Source organism: Enhydra lutris, unplaced genomic scaffold (genome assembly GCF_002288905.1).
Source record: "Enhydra lutris kenyoni isolate GAN:26980312 unplaced genomic scaffold, ASM228890v2 scaffoldscaffold4, whole genome shotgun sequence".
In the NCBI taxonomy this organism is placed as follows: Eukaryota; Metazoa; Chordata; class Mammalia; order Carnivora; family Mustelidae; genus Enhydra; species Enhydra lutris.
The window spans coordinates 17,196,357-17,212,877 of NW_019154088.1; the positions used below are offsets into that span (position 1 = coordinate 17,196,357).

Genomic DNA, 16,521 nt, shown 5'->3' on the forward strand with positions numbered 1-16,521 from the left:
CACTTTTGAATTATATTATACAGTAGAAAAATATGGGACTGCCCTTTAGTGGAAAAAAATTATTTTGGAAAATTTTTTTCTTTATGTGAAAAATGTTTAAGTAAGTAGTGCTTAAATAAATAAATAAAGTCTGACACTACTTAAGAAGATATATACTGAGAAAAATTATCAAAGTTTGCAAAATAAAAGAATGCACTTAGAAAACAGAACATCAAAAATTCAGTTTTCTTCATTCTGCTTTTCTTTCAAGCTATTTACTTCATACATATGCAACATTTTACTCCCCAAGTGTTTCCTTTGCTCCACATCTATTATTTGACATTTAATTAACTTTCCAAATCCAGACAAAAAGAATTAGCTCAAAAACAACAGTATAAAGAAGAGGATCAAGATGGCAGAACAGGAAGATCCCAAGCTCATCTCCTCCCACAGACAAAAATAGCAAAAACAGCTCTTCCACAACTCAAGATAGAAAAAAGACGGGAATGGCAGAAAAGGGCTCTAGTCGGGACCCACATCTCCTGCTCAGTGATTCCTAGACAGGAGGGATATCACAAACACAGAGGCCATCCTTCCTAAGGAGCAAAAGATTCAAGCTCTGTATCAAGCGTGCCCACCCTGGGTACCTGTATCAGGAAGACCCCATAACCATTGGCTTTGAAAATCTATGGGGCTTAACTCCAGGAGAGCCAGAGGGCTAAAGGAAGCTGAGACTCTAATCTTAAAGGGCACAGGCACAAACTCACTGGCTCTGAGACCCAACACAGAGGCAGCATTTTGAAAAGCGCCTGGGCCACACGTGAAGATGTGCTAACTCTAGGACATGTGCAGGAGAGGCAGGGAATCTATGGGAACATTTTCCTGGAAAAGAAAAACTCCCATTCCACCACACTCAGCAAGTGACCCTGAGTGGGATCAGCAGCCCTACAAAGCAGCTATTGCCCTGCCATGCAGCAGGGAGCTTCAGTCTGGCACCTCCCAAAGCAGCTACAGCCCCGACCACCAAAGTGCTCCCAACTATTAAAGCAGGGCCTTTCTTGGGGCACCTGGGTGGCTCAGTGGGTTAAAGCCTCTGCCTTTGGCTCAGGTTATGATCTCTGGATTCTGGGATTGAGTCCTGCATCAGCCTCTCTCTGCTTGGCAGGGAGGCTGCTTCCTCCTCTCTCTCTCTGCCTGCCTCTCTGCCTATTTGTGATCTCTGTCTGTCAAATAAATTTAAAAAATCTTAAAAAAAAAAAAAAAAAAAAAAAAAAAAGGCAGGGCCTTCCAGCCAGCTGCATCTGAGGTCAAACCCACCTACCTGTGCGAACCCAGCAGTCACAGCCCAGCCATAACAAAAGGACATGTGCAGTCCACAAAGGGGACACCCCTGAAGTACCTGGTTCTGGGCACTAGGGGAGACTGTGCTTCAAGACCCAAAGGATGTCTTCTACATTAGATCACTCCATTAAGGCTCTGAGACATAGCAAATCTATCTAACACACAGAAACAAAGAGAGTCAAAATGAGAACACAGAGAAACATGTTTCAAATGAAAAGAACAAGACAAAACCTGAGAAAAGAATGAAATGAAATGGAGATAAGTAAACTACCTAATAAAGAGTTCAAAGTAATGGTCATAAAAGATGTCACCAAACCCAAGCAGAATGGATGAACACAGTGAGAACTTCAACAGATACTATCAAAAAGAACCCATCAGAGCAGAAGATAAAATGATACACTGGAGGGAATCAAAAGCATATCAGATGATGCAGAAGAATGATCAGTGATCTGGAAGAAGGGTAGTGAGAGTCACCCAAGTTGAACAGCATGGAGATAAAATAATTTTTAAAAATGAGTAAAGTTTAGGAGATAACTCTGAGAAAACATCAAGCAGACTAACATTTACATCATAGCAGTACCATAAGGGGGAAAAAAGAGTAAAAGAAGTAGAAAGCTTATTTGAGAAAATAATGGCAGAAAACTTCCTTTACCTGGGGAAGAAAACAGATATCCAGGCCCAGGAAGCACAGGAAGCAAATAACAAGATTAACCCAAAGAGAGCTACACTAAGAAATGTTAATAATGAAGATGTTAAAAATTAAAGATGAGGAGATAATCTTAAAAGCAGCAAGAGAAAAGCAACGTTATGTCCAAGAGAATATACACAAAATCATCAGCTGATCTTTCAACCTAAACTTTGCAGGCAGAAGAGAATGGCATCATATACACAAAGTACTGAAAGGAAAAAACCTACAACCAAGAAATTTACTTGACAACATCATTATTTAGAACTGAAGACAAGATTAATAGTTTAAAGACAAAAGTCAAAGGAGCTCATCAACACTAAACTGGCCTTATAAGAAATGTTAAAGGGACTTCTTTAAGTGGAAGAGAAAAAGCCACAACTAAAAGAAAATTACAAAAGAAAAAAAGCTCACTGGTAAAAGCAAACATATTGCAAAGGTAGTGCTGATCAACCACTTATAAAGTTAGTATGAAGGTTAAAAACAAAAATAGTAAAATCAATGATATCTACAGTATTTTGTTAAGGGATATAAATACGTAAAGCAGGATGTCAAAACATAAAACACTGAAGGGTGGGGGGAAATGCAGTGCTTTTAGAATGTGTTTGAACTTAAGAAATCATCAACTTAAACTTACATACATAGAATATTATACATGAAATTCATGATAAACAAACCAAAAACCTATGATAGATACAAAGGAAATAAACAGAAAGGAATCTAAACATAACACAAAAGAAAGTCATCAAATCCCAAAGGAAGAGATCAAGGAAAAAAACGAAAAACAAATAACAGAGAACTACAAAAACAGAAAACAAAAAAATGGCAGTAACTACATACCTACTGATAATTACAGGGTAAATGGAAGAAATACTACAATCAAAAACTCAGGATGGTTGAATGGATAAAGAACCAAGACCCATCAATATGCTGCTTATCAGAGACTCAACTGGCACCTACGTGGCTCAGTCAGTTAGGCATGAGACTCTTGGTTTCAGCTGCGGTCATGATCTCAGTCATGAGATCAAGCCCTGCATCAGGCTTGTGCTGGGCATGCAGTTTGTTTAAGATTCTCTCTCTCCCTCTGCTTTTCCTCCCTATCATACACCTGCTGTTCACGTGCTCTCATTCTCTATCTCTAAGAAAGAAAAAAAAAAAAAAAGACTAAGTTCAGACCTAAGACACATACATACTGGAAGTGAAAAGATGAAAAAAGATAGTCCAAGCACACAGAAATGAAAAGAAGGCTGGGGTAGGAATAGTTACATCAGATAAAATGGACTTTAGAACAAAGACTATAGAGAGACAAAGAAGGACATTAAATAATGACAAAGGGACCAATCTAACAAGAGGATATAATAATTATAAATGTCTATGTATCCAACATAGGTGCACCTAAGCATATAAAGCAAATATTTATAGACACAAAGGTAGAAACTGACAGTAACATAAAGACACCTCACCTACATCAACAGAGAGATCATCCAAAGAGAAAATCATTAAGAAACAATGGCCTTAAACAAAAGATTAGACCAGGTAGACATAATACAAATATAAAGAACACTCCATCCAAAACAGCAAAAAACACATTCCTTTCAAGTGTACATGGAACCTTCTCCAGGGTGGATCACATATTAGGTCACAAAACAAGTCTCAATACATTTAAGAAGACTGAAATCATATCAAGCATCTTTTTAACTACAAGGGGATGAAACTAGAAATCAATTACAAGGGGAAAAAAAAAACTGGAAAAAACACAAACATGAGGAGGCCAAACAAATGCAAATAAACAACCAATGGGTCAAAGAAATCAAAGAAGAAATTAAAAAATATCTTGAGACAAATGAAAATGAAAACAGAACTTCCAAAATCTGTGGGACAGAGTACAAACAGTTCTAAGAGAGAAGTTTATAGTGATACAGGCCTACTCTAAGAAACAAGAAAAATCTCCAATAAACAATCTAACCTTACACATAAAAGAAGAACAAACAAGGCCTAAAGTGAGCAGAAGAAAGTAAATAAATATCAGAGAGGAACCAAATAAAACAGAGACTGAAAAAGACAACAGAAAAGATGAATGAAACCAAGAACCATACTCTGAGAAGATAAATAATATTTATATGGACCTAGATAGTATTATGCTAAGTACGTCAGAGAAAAACTACCATATAATTTCACTTACAATGTGGAATCCAAAAAACAAAACAAGTGAACAAATTAAAAAAAGGAAAGAAAAGAAGAGAAAAGAAACAGGGCGCCTGGGTGGCTCAGTGGGTTAAGCCTCTGCCTTCAGCTCAGGTCATGATCTCAGGGTCCTGGGATCGAGCTCTGCATCGAGTTCTCTGCTCAGCGGAGAGCCTGCTTCCCCCTCTCTCTCCCTCCTCTCCGCCTACTTGTGATCTCTCTCTGCCAAATAAATAAATGAAATCTTTAAAAAAAAAAAAAAAGAAAAAGAAAAGAAACAGAAACAGAACCATAAATACTAAGAATGAACTTTACCAAGGGGTAAAGGGTGGAAAGATGGGCACAAAATGGGTGAAGAGGAGGGGAGATATCTGCTTTCAGTAATGGAATGAATAAGTCATGGCGGTAAAAGGTACAACATAGGAAATATAATCAATGGTATTGTAATAGCACTGTATGGTAACAGATGGTAGCTATACTTGTGGTAAACATAACATACAGACTTGTTACACACCCAAAACTAATGTAATACTGTGAATCAACTATACTTCAATAAAAAAATTTTTTTTTAAAAGGGACAATAATGATAAACCTTTAAGTCAGACTCATCTAGAAAATAAAGGGGGCCCAGATACACAAAATCAGAAATAAAAGAGAAATTACAACTGACACCACAGAAATACAAAGAACCATAAGACTACCATGAAAAATTATACATCCAGGGGCGCCTGGGTGGCTCAGTGGGGTAAAGCCTCTGCCTTCAGCTCAGGTCATGGTCTCAGGGTCCTGGGATCAAGCCCCGCATCGGGCTCTCTGCTCAGCAGAGAGCCTGCTTCCCCCCCTCTCTCTGCCTGCCTCTCTGCCTACTTGTGATCTCTGTCAAATAAATAAATAAAAATCTATTTAAAAAATTATATATCCATAAACTGGACAACTGAGAAGAAATGGTTAAATTCTTAGAAACACATAATCTTCCAAAACTGAATCATTAAGAAGTAGAAAGTCTGAATACTGTTTACTAGTAATAAAAGAGAAACAATAATCCAAAAAACCCCAACAAAAGTCCAGGACCAGATAGCTTCAAAGATGAATTCTATTACAGATTTATTATTTTTTTTTTATTTCTTTTTAAAGATCTTTTTTATTTGAGAGAGACAGTGAGCAAGAGATAGAGCACAAGCAGGGCAGGAGAGGCAGAGGGAGAAGCAGACTCCCGCTGAGCAAGGAGCCCAATACAGGGGTTGACCCCACAACCAACATGATCTGAGCAGAAGACACACACTTAACCAACTGAGCCACCAGGTGCCCCTCTATACACATTTAAAGAAGAGTTAATACCTATTCTTCTCAAAGTATTCCAAAAACTAAGAGGAACACTTCCAAATTCCCTCTATGAGACCCTGATGCCAAAACCAGAGATACTACAGAAAAAGAAAGTTATAGGCCAATATACCTAATGAACATGGAAGCAAAAATCCTCAACAAAATATTAGCAAACCAAATTCAATAATATGTTAAAAGGATCACACACCATGATCAAAATGGCATTTATTCCAGGGATATAGAGATAATCCAATATCAACAAACCAATCGTCATACACATTAACAAAATGAAGGCTAAAAATCATATGATCTTCTCAACAGCTATAGAAAAAACATTTGACAAAATTCAACATCCATTTATCGTAAAAATTCTCAACAAAGCAGATACACAGGGAACATACCTCAACATAATAAAGGCCATATTTGACACACCCACAGTTAATACCATACTCAACAGTGAGAAGCTGAAAGCTTTTCCTCTAAAATCAGGAACAAGACAAAGACGCTCAGCCTTGCCACTTTTATACAGCAAAGTACCAGAAATGTTTAACTATAGCAATCAGAGAAGATTAAGAAATAAAATGCATCCAAGTTGGTAAGGAAGAAATGAAACTGTCCCTATCTGCTGATGAAATGATACTGTGTGTAGAAAACACTAATGACTATATCAGAAAACAATGAGAACTAATAAATTAATTCAGTAAAGCTACAGGATACAAAATTAATACACAAAAATCTGTCGCACCTCTATACAATAACAAGCCAGCAAAAAGAAAAATTAAGAAAACAATCCCATTTACATCAAAAAGAATAAAATACCTAGGACAACCTAGGAATAAACTTAACCACGGAGGTGTAAAAACTGTACTCTGAAAACGAAAAGACATTGATGAAAGAAACTGAAGATGACATTAATTGAAAGATATACTGTGCTCATGGACTGGTAGAATTAATGTTGTTAAATGTCCACATTATACAAAGGAATTTACAGATTTAAAGCAATCCCTATCAAAACAGCATTTTCCACAGGACTAGAACAAAGAATCCTAAAATTTGTAGGGAATCACAAAAGACCCAAATAGCCAAAGCAATCCTGAGAAAGAACAAAGCAGGAGGTACATGCCCCGATTTAAAACTATTCTGCATAGCTATAGTCATCAAAAAAGTGTGGTACTGGCACAAAAACAGAGATCAATAGAATAGAATAAAGAGACCAGAAATAAACCCACACTTAATGGTAAGTCAATCCAAGACAAAAAAAAAATGCAAGAATATATAATGGGGAAAAGACTGTTTCTTCAATAAAATGGTTCTGAGCAAACTGGACAGTTACATGCAAAAGAACGAAACACACAAGAAGAAATGCAAAAGAACCCCTTTCTTACACCATATACAAAAATAATCTCAAAATGGATTAAAGACCTAAATGTAAGACCTGAAACTCCTATGGGAAGACATTATCAGTAAATTCTTGGAAATCAGTCTTAGCAATATTTTTTCTGGATCTGTCCCCTCAAGCAAGAGCAACAAAAGCAAAAATGAGCAAAAAGAAAAAAAAAATTGATGAAACGTCATCAAACTAAAAAGCTTTTACACAACAAAGGAAACCATCAATAAGACAAAAAGATATCCTACTGAATTGGAGAAGATAATTGCAAACGACATGTTAGATAAGAGGTTACTATCCAAAAAAAACCAAGACAAATGACAGGTTAATACCCAGAATACATAAAAGGATTCCTACAACTCAACACCAAAACCCCCAAACAATCTGACTAGAAAATGGGCAAAGCCCTGAACAGACATTCCAGAAAAGACATAAAGAGGGCCAACAGACACATGAAGAGATGTTCAACATTGCTAATCTTCAGGGAAATACAAATCAAAACCAAGAGATACAAATAAGCTATCACCTCACACCTGTCAGAACTGCTACAATCAAAAAGACAAGAAGTGTTGGCAAGCACATGGAGAAAAGGGAAACCTCATGTACTATTCATGGGAATGAACTGGTGTAGCCACTAGGGAAAACACCAGAGAGGTCCTCAAAAATTGGAAATAGAAATATCATACAATCTAGCAATTCCACTTCCCGGTATTTACCTGAAGAAAATAAAAACATGAATTCAAAAAGATATAAGCACCACTATGTCCACTGCAGCGTTGTTTGTGATAAATCCAGATATGGAAGCAATCTAAATGTCCATAAACAGATGAATAAATAAAGAAGATGGGGTTGTATATCATATGATCTCCCTGATATGAGAAAGTGGAGATGCAATGTGGGGACATTGTGGGGTAGGAAGGGAGGGAGACAAACCATAAGAGAATCTTAATCTCACAAAACAAACTGAGGGTTGCCAGGGGGAGGCGGGTAGGGAGAGGGTGGTGGGATTATGGACATTGGGGAGGGTATGTGCTATGCTGAGTGCTATGAAGTGTGTAAACCTGGTGATTCATAGACCTGTACCCCTGGGGCTAGTAATACATTATATGTTTATAAAAAATTTAAAAAAAAATATTAAAACCTAAAAAAAAAAAAAAGATGGGGTTGTAGCTATGTGTGGAATATACTGTGTGTGGCATATTACTCGGCCATAAAAAACAATCAGAGCTTGACATTTGAAACAACATGGATGGATCCAGAGGGTATACTAAGTGAAATAAATCAGAGAAAAACAAATATTGTATGATTTCACTTATAGATGGAATCTAAAAAACAAAATAAATGAACAAACCAGAAACACACTCAAAGACAGAACAAAATGGTGGTTGTCAGATGGGAAGGGAGTGGGGTTACAGGTTAAATAGGTGAAGGGAATTAAGAGGTACAAACTTCCAGTTTAAAATAAAGAAGTCAAAAATATTTTAATAACTTTGTATGGTGACAGTAACTAAAACATACAGTGATGATCATTTCATAATGTATATGAATGTCAACTCACTATGTAGTAGGCCATTTGGCCTGTAACTAATGTAATATTGTGTATCACTACACTTTCGTAAAAAAAAAAAAAAAAAAAAAAGGAACAGAACAAACCAATATGGTTTGGATTCATACTGATTTTACTTTCACCCTGGGATTCTTTCATATGTCATTTTTAAATGTATCATCCGCACAAATGTTAAAATCCTAAAATCCTTCACAGAAATAACCATTAGCTCAATATTATCTACTGATAGGTATTTTAAAACTTAGAAACATGTGCTTAAAAACAAAAAGCTTTATGTAATAGGTTCACTTCATGTAACAGGGTCTTAGAAACTTGTTTTTAATTGGTTAGAGAGGGGTTCTTTTCTGAAAGGCAATAATATAAACAAAAAAGCAAAAGCATTTGAGGAGGAAAAACCCCATATTAAGGCAGTGTGCATGTAAGATGTAGGTGAGATTTCCAGGTTTATTTATAAATATTATCAGATATAAAAAGAATGTATTTGCTGGCAAAGCATTTTCACATGAACAATGATAGCTGACAGGAGTCAAATGCTTTAAATAAAACTAGCTATTAAAAAAAATTGAAAAAAAGTTAAGTCTCTTTGAAGTTTTGTATGCTCAACCCACCAGGTAATGACAATACTGCAGTCAGAGCCACAATCCAGACAGTTAAACTATTCAACCTCAATAATGAGACTAAAACTTACTCTCTAAATCTTTTGCTGTGGATTTTGGTTATTGTTGAAGATGCCATCGGACTGCCTATCCCAGAACTAGCCGGAGAGCCTTGTGACACAGGTGTCATACAGTATGGAGAATTTTGACTTGCTGGAGAAAGCGAAGTATCACTGGGCATGCTCAGTGCAGTATCTGTGGAGATGTGGGGGCAGAGGAAAAAATTTAGAAACTTCAAATGCTGAAAAACTATATACCGATCAACACTACTTAGAAAAGCAGTTGTCTTTTGTGTAACTTTCAAATTCTCCAGAAGCTAACAAGTTGGGTATTGTTTATATCATAAACATCTCTCATATTCTACAAAAATGAAGTCTTCCTATTATCTGTTAAAACATACTCTTAAAAAAGAAGCATAGTCTATAAGTCTCTGCACAAGAAACGTGAGAAAGTCAAGTGATGTAAAACATGTATTCTAAAGGATTTAAATTGAAGAACAAAGGTAATAACTTCTGAACCTCTTTCCAGATCATACTATCCATCTCCTTGATCTCTATTTTTTCACCTAACTGTCTAAAAATTCCCACTGCTGCTGGCAATGATGAATTCTACCTAACTCATTCTCTCCACACCCCTCCTGATTTCTTTAGACACCACCCCCAGTTTCTCTCTCATTTGGTCTTTGCTTCTGTGCTATGGCAGCCTCATTTTTTTAGATACCATCTTTTAACTTGACAGCTTCCTTCATTTGGTGCTTTTTTCCTAAACAGCTAAACTCAGGAAATGAGTTATTATTTGTATTCCAGTCCACTAGTTAGCAAAGTTACACATGTATCTTCTTGTCTCCAATCCATTCTTTTTTTTTTTCCCCAATCAACTCTTTATTACATTTCTTGACCTTCCAATCTCCCACCCAGTTACTGAAATACCCACGACAGGCAATCAATAAACACCTAAATGAATGCTGAATTCATCCATTTTTTAATGAATGGATAAACCTAAGTACAAAGGAAACGATATTTAATTGAGAGTAAAGGGGAATCTTAACCAAATATGTCCTAGCTGAACAATCTTTAGAAGCAAAATCTTTACTAAACACAATGGAACACTGCCAGTAAATACGTGTAAAACAGATTTAAATGTGTTGCCGAAAGGAATACACATACACCAGCAGAAAAAGGGACCAAGCCAGGTATCTCTTAAAATCTCTCTTCAACAGTAGTTAAAATATCAGAAGGAATGTGCAATTTTGCTGAGGTCCTACCTAAAATCATATGTGATGGCTACCGTATGGGACTGAAGCTTACTGACCAACTGAATTCTGCTCTACAAGAGGCTTTGTAATTCTCTACTCACTCACTATGGTATATGTATTAATTCATGAAAGTGAGAAAGAAAACCAACAAAACCAATCCAATGAAAAATAGTCCTATGAAGAAACAGCCAGTAATGTTCTAAATACAAAAGAAGACAAAATGAAAAGAACTATGAGTTATAGAGGATGCACTGATGAGACCATAATTATTAGTACTTAAAACAAAACCAGGCCTTAAGCTTTAAAAATGTCACAGACCCTACATAAGACCTGCCCCATCCCCCCTTTTAAATATCTCCCTACAAAAGCATCTTCAAAAGAAACCACTCCCAAAAAGTAAATGTAGATAAATATGGAGCATATCCTACAATTAGGATAGTAACTAGTGATGGCTTATTGATTAAAATACTCTGCACCATTCCATGATAAGGGAGAAAGGGGTGATCTTACCTTCCTGGGAAACAGTCTCCTGTGGCAAATCATCAATAAAATCTAAGTGCATTTCTATTGGTTCCTCAGATCCCAAAAGGTTATGGTCCACAGTTAAACGGCCCTTCTTTTCCTCTCTTTCCTTCAAAATAACCTAAAAGTCATTACCGGTCTTTAATTACTGATCACTCTTTATGTACTGAATGATGAAAATGTTCACTACTACACAGTTAAAGGTCACTTACAAATGGACATGGGGAGTTTGGTTGGCTACATGTTTAGCTGACTACAAAGAAACTGACTGGTAAAAAAGTAAATGTTAATTTTAGACACTGTAGTTGAAAGAAGTACTATATCCAAAATAAAGGCAGGTAATTAAGCTATATAATGCCACAACTATCAAACCACATTTGCTTTCCTCTTTAAATCCTGAGTTTCCACAAAAAAGGATAAAATATAAAGTGTGGAAACCAGGTCATACAATAGATTTACACTTTATAGTTTTCAATTATCTGGGCATGGATCATCTCATTCTGCTCCTAACAATACTGAATTAAATAAGGCCGATATTATCTTGACTTACAGATGAAGAAGATAAGGTTAGGAAAGGTTTGCCTGAAACTATATAATTTAGAACCAGAATCCAGGGCTTCTGATTCTAGGTCCAACATTTTGGATGCTAAATGTTTAACTTTTTTTTCAACCTTACAGAAAGAATTCATCCTCCAGGGCCTTGTTCAATACAGAAAGATAATCTTGACGCTGATGATATCCCCAACCCCCAATTAACTAGTCCTCATAAAGATGTATGCTTAGGACTATCTCATAATAATCTGTTGGCTAAAAAAAACCGCCACAAACTACTTTTGCAAAACAGATTTAAATCCTTATTTATCTTGTAAGATAAACACCAGCAGATTTTGGTTTACCTTTTTAAGTGCTGTGGGCCGTTTTAGTTTTGCAATTTCCTTCTCTTTTCCTTTCTTTGCTTTAGAGGAAGTAATGTCCAAAGAATTAAAGGATGTCAAACAGGGCTGACTTTTGGTTAAAGGTTTTCTGTTAGTAGAGTCTTTAGTGTGAAAAGAAGCTGCAGTAACCACTAAAAACAAACAAGAACATTAGTTTTACTATTATGACCAACACCACATATTACGAAAATTTCTAATGATAAATCTACAAGAAAATCCTCTTCTTGGGTGAAAAACAGACATTGTAATAGTAGGAGTAGTACAGGGCCATGCAGTGTCTCTCAGGTACAGCTTTTATGCATCCATTTAGCCTCTGTAAGATAAAGATGACAAAGCCAAGGCATTTAACTAATTTAGCGATCCAAAGCAGGGACAAATAAATTATTAGTTCTACTCCACCACAGCAACCATCAAGCATGCAATTCTTTAAAACTGGTCTCTAAGCAGTACCATTCTACCTCTGCAATTTCAAAATTCTGCACCTCTCCTTATTCCTACTGAATCTTACATAAGAATCACCCTTATATAAAACACATAGTCTGTCACTCCTCTCTTCATTTGAGCCTGCCAGTGAAGAATGATTTTCCTCTTTGGCTGCACTCTTAAGTACTTCTTTAATACTTTTGTAGTTCTTTTATACCTGATTGATATCCTCTACCCTCTAGTGGCTACCACAGTCCTTTAACCGGTCCAAAGACTAAGCTCAATCCTCACTCTAGCAGCAGAAAAGCTTTCCTCCTACTTCCCTGAGAGCTGCTATCTGATATAAATGTGCAACACCCCCTCCCCCACCACCCAGAGGAAGCAGCAGGCATCCTAATTCCTGTTCAAGGCTTATCACTGCTTCTCCTCTTAATCCCATCTCAGGATTAATTCCTCAAGGATTTTGGTGTCCCTTCCCCCTTGCATCTTTCAAGGTTCTCCTTGACCCCTGATTCTTTTCCCTAACTCCCATTAAGAAGCTAAAATCTCCTGTACATGGAAGAAAGAAAAACAAACAACCCAAAAACCAGACAACCCAACAAAACCTTCCCCTGAATGGCTTCCCCTCCAGCTAAGGTACTATCACTCCCCTTTCCTTCCTTATTAGACTTCTCAATGGTCTGCCTTATCAGTTATTTATACTGATATGGATACTACCTAGTTGTATCCCAGCAACGAGATAAGCCTGGGATCTTCCTTCCCCACCATCTTCCCCAGAGGTCCTGAAATAGTCTGCTTTCTCCTTATCACTTCCCAGATCTTTACAATCTGGCCTCTGACCTACCCACAAGCTCACAACTACTATCGTCAAGATCACATACAAGCTAAATCTCTATTGTAGTTTTTTTCAGCATTTGATATGAAAGACCTCTTCCTCAAAATTCTGCCCTTGCCTTGTGTGATATTATACTCTCCTATTTTTCTTACTCTTTCTCAAACCTATTTTTTTGGTTCTTCCCCTTGCTATCTTATAAGTCTGAGCATTCCACAAGGCTTTATCCCTGAACGTGTTTTTCCTAACTGTTCTTTCTTCCAACAATCTTATGCATTTCCACAGCTACACATCCATCTCTATTTAAAATTCATGGGCTTTGGGGTCCCTGGGTGGCTCAGTTGGTTAAGCATCTGCCTTCAGCTCAGGTCATGATCCCAGGGTCCTGGGATTGGCCCCATGTTGGGCTCCTTCTTCAGTGGGGAGTCTGTTTCTCCCTCTCCCTCTGCCTTTCTCTCCTGCTCATGCACTCCCTCTCTATCTCAAAAGAATAGATTTTTTTTAAAAAACCTTAAAAAAACCCCAAAATCCTCACTGACTTCTAACATACACAACTGCATACTAAGTAGGAACTACTCCCTACATAGCATTTCAAATACAACAGGGATGGAGTCTGCTCTTCCCAACAAAATTCTTCTTCTATGATCCTAGTTTGATATCATCATAATCACCATAATCCTCTAACTAAGAGAGTTTGGAGTCATGGAGCCATCTTTGACCTGTTTCCACATTCCATCAGTTTAAAACAAAAACTGCCACCAATTCCTCACAATCCTTTCATGTATCTACAATAGTCTCATTCTTTTCTTGGACTTCCCAAGAAAGTAAATTTCTTTGTAATCAATGCTTTCCAACTTAAACACTGGTGGCATGTTAGAGGTTAATCTCATTTCCATCTGGTAAGAATCCTCTCCCTTCAAAGCCCAGTCCACATGTTATCTACGTGAAGGCATTTGTAACGTCTTCCCCATTTCTCCCAGTTGACACAGATCACTCTTCTCTTCTGCAAAGTTCATAAAACTTTGGCTGGCATCTTTCCTAAGGCACTGTTCTTTATTAGTTATTTGTTTATGTCTTTCTCCTCAATTAGATTATAAACTTTTGACCAAAGGAATACCTCAATCTATAATTCCACAGTCCTTGACACCATGCTTTCCATGTAGGTATCTACAGTTGTAGATATTCGCATGTGGTCAATGAATCAAAGTTTTAACAATGAAGCCACTTGAAGTATCACAGGTTAACAATCTCTTCCCCATAGTAATCAGTGACTATAACCCAGTGACTATAGGGACTATAACCCAGATGTTCTTCTAACCACTTCATATGCGTCACCTCAGTGATCTTCAAAACAACCCTGTAGCAGGTACTATCACTACCTCCACCTTAATGTCAGGAAACTGAAGCACAGCAAAGTTAAATAACTTGGCAAGGAAATGCATGCAAGAACAGAATTCAATCCCAGGCAGCTTAACTCCAAAGCTCCTGCTTGTTGCCATGAGGCCATACTGCCTCCAGAACCTGCTAACTCTCAGTTCCACTGCTACAGTCCTCTTTACTCTTTAAGGAGATAAAACTGCCACTCTCCCCAACTCAACAACATTCAACTCAAAAGCTCAGTACTCATCCAATATTATTTTTACTAAGTAAAGCTAAGGTCTATTATACTGGACAGGAAACTAGCTATAGATTTAAACATTTTGCATACAGAATTAAAGTTCTACACTGTTAATTATCTTTTTGTCTAAAAACAACAGACCCTTTACATACAACAGAAGAAAGAGAATATTCCAATTCTGCCTCTTAACATCATGCTTTTTGTTGGTGTCTTTCCCTTTCCTTTATCTTATTCCTCTCCCTCTACAACAAAGGCTATGCAAAGAAATGAGGAAGCACATAAGAGCTGCTCAGCTCTAAATTTGACAAGGTTTATTAAAATATACATTGCCATTTCAGTAGAAAGCCAAATCAGTCATTCTCTCTCATACACACATATACACGCATGTATATGCGTGCACACACACCCCTTGATCATAACTCCTATGTTTCCCAGTATCCAATTTAAAAGTTATAAAGCCAAATTACTTGTGATTCTTATTTCAACCCCTGAAGAAGAAAAACATTAGCTACTTCATAATGTATACCAACTGACACGTGAACAGAGACCTACAAGACATGAGAGAACAAACCACACTGGTATATAAGGAAAGAGTGTCAGGGTAAAGACATACCAAGCACAAAGATACTGAGCTAGGAGCATGCTGGGTGTGTCTGCGGAACAGCAAGGGGGCCGACTGGCTAGAGCAGTTTGTGTCAGAGAGAATGGTGATGGGGGTAAAGGTCATTGGATAGCTAAGATCTGGCCCTAGGACTCTGGCTTTACTCCAAGTGAGATCAAGAGCTATTGGAGTGTTCTGAGCAGTGCAGTGATATAATCCTGTTTATATTTTTAAAAAATCACTCCTTTTAAGATAGCCTGCAGGAGGTAATAGTGGGCTACTGCAGTGTAATACAAGGATGCGAGTTACGAGCGTAACAGGAGAGAAGCTGGTGAGTAGACTCTGGATTATCTAGATAAATGCAATTAACATTAATAATATTCAAAAACTATTACCAAAACCAAAGAGGAAATTGCTCAGATAGTGAAATCACCTGTATATGCCAGAGGTCTGGTATTAGTAATCTGCCGTGCTTTCATCGCTTGTTGTTGTTTTTCCAGAGCTGCTAACATATCCCCCAAATCTAGCTGCACAGGGGTTTTATTTTTTTTCCCAGCTGCCTTTGATAAAGCTTCCTGCAAGATAAATGGAACATTTATTTTTTGTGATGGCATTTAAGTGTGGCAATTTATGATGACTGTCACTCCTTCTGTGCATCCCCTGCCAAACCTACCAATTACACCTGTTCATAAATATGAAAAAAATACCTGTAGTTTTTTTTGCTCCATACTTATTTCTGAATATTCTTGAGCTGTGGCAAGGGCCGCTGCTAAAGCTTTCTTCTTCTGACTTTTTGCACGTTTAGGAACTGAGGTTGTAATGGGAATTGGAGTCTGAACTATATTGATTGGTGAGTTTTCAGGTAAATCATCCAACTAGGATAACCAGACAAAAACATTTGTTAGTGATTGAACAAAGGTCTAACCGTAAGGAAAGACAATCCAGAATGTGGGATGTTCTATACTATATCTGGACTGGAATCTTTGAGGATTCAATGCCATAAAGAACAAAGTGAGATGGTGGATCCTTCCAGACTGGAAAATAATAAAGAGACAAACTGCTTAATGCAATTGGTGACACTTGTCCGCATCTTGGCCTGAGAACAAAATAACTCCCAAGTAAAGTTTCGCGACAACAGAGGAAATGGACTGTATGCTGAATGATATGATTCAATTAATGGTGTTTTCTTGTCCCCAACAGAACTATGGATTTT

At 37.2% G+C, this 16,521-nt stretch overlaps 1 protein-coding gene across 2 annotated transcripts in view; it reads right to left on the bottom strand.

The window, feature by feature from the left end:
- LOC111161761 (SECIS binding protein 2 like) overlaps positions 1 to 16,521 on the bottom strand; it is a 58,220-nt gene that overhangs the window by 13,905 nt on the left and 27,794 nt on the right. For both annotated transcript variants that reach the window (XM_022525702.1, XM_022525693.1), the window contains 5 exons: positions 16,016 to 16,183; positions 15,742 to 15,883; positions 11,796 to 11,965; positions 10,888 to 11,020; positions 9,155 to 9,317 (listed from right to left, as the gene is read on the bottom strand). In XM_022525702.1, the coding sequence (XP_022381410.1) occupies positions 9,155 to 9,317; positions 10,888 to 11,020; positions 11,796 to 11,965; positions 15,742 to 15,883; positions 16,016 to 16,183 (776 nt within the window). The remainder of the gene's footprint in view (positions 1 to 9,154; positions 9,318 to 10,887; positions 11,021 to 11,795; positions 11,966 to 15,741; positions 15,884 to 16,015; positions 16,184 to 16,521) is intronic.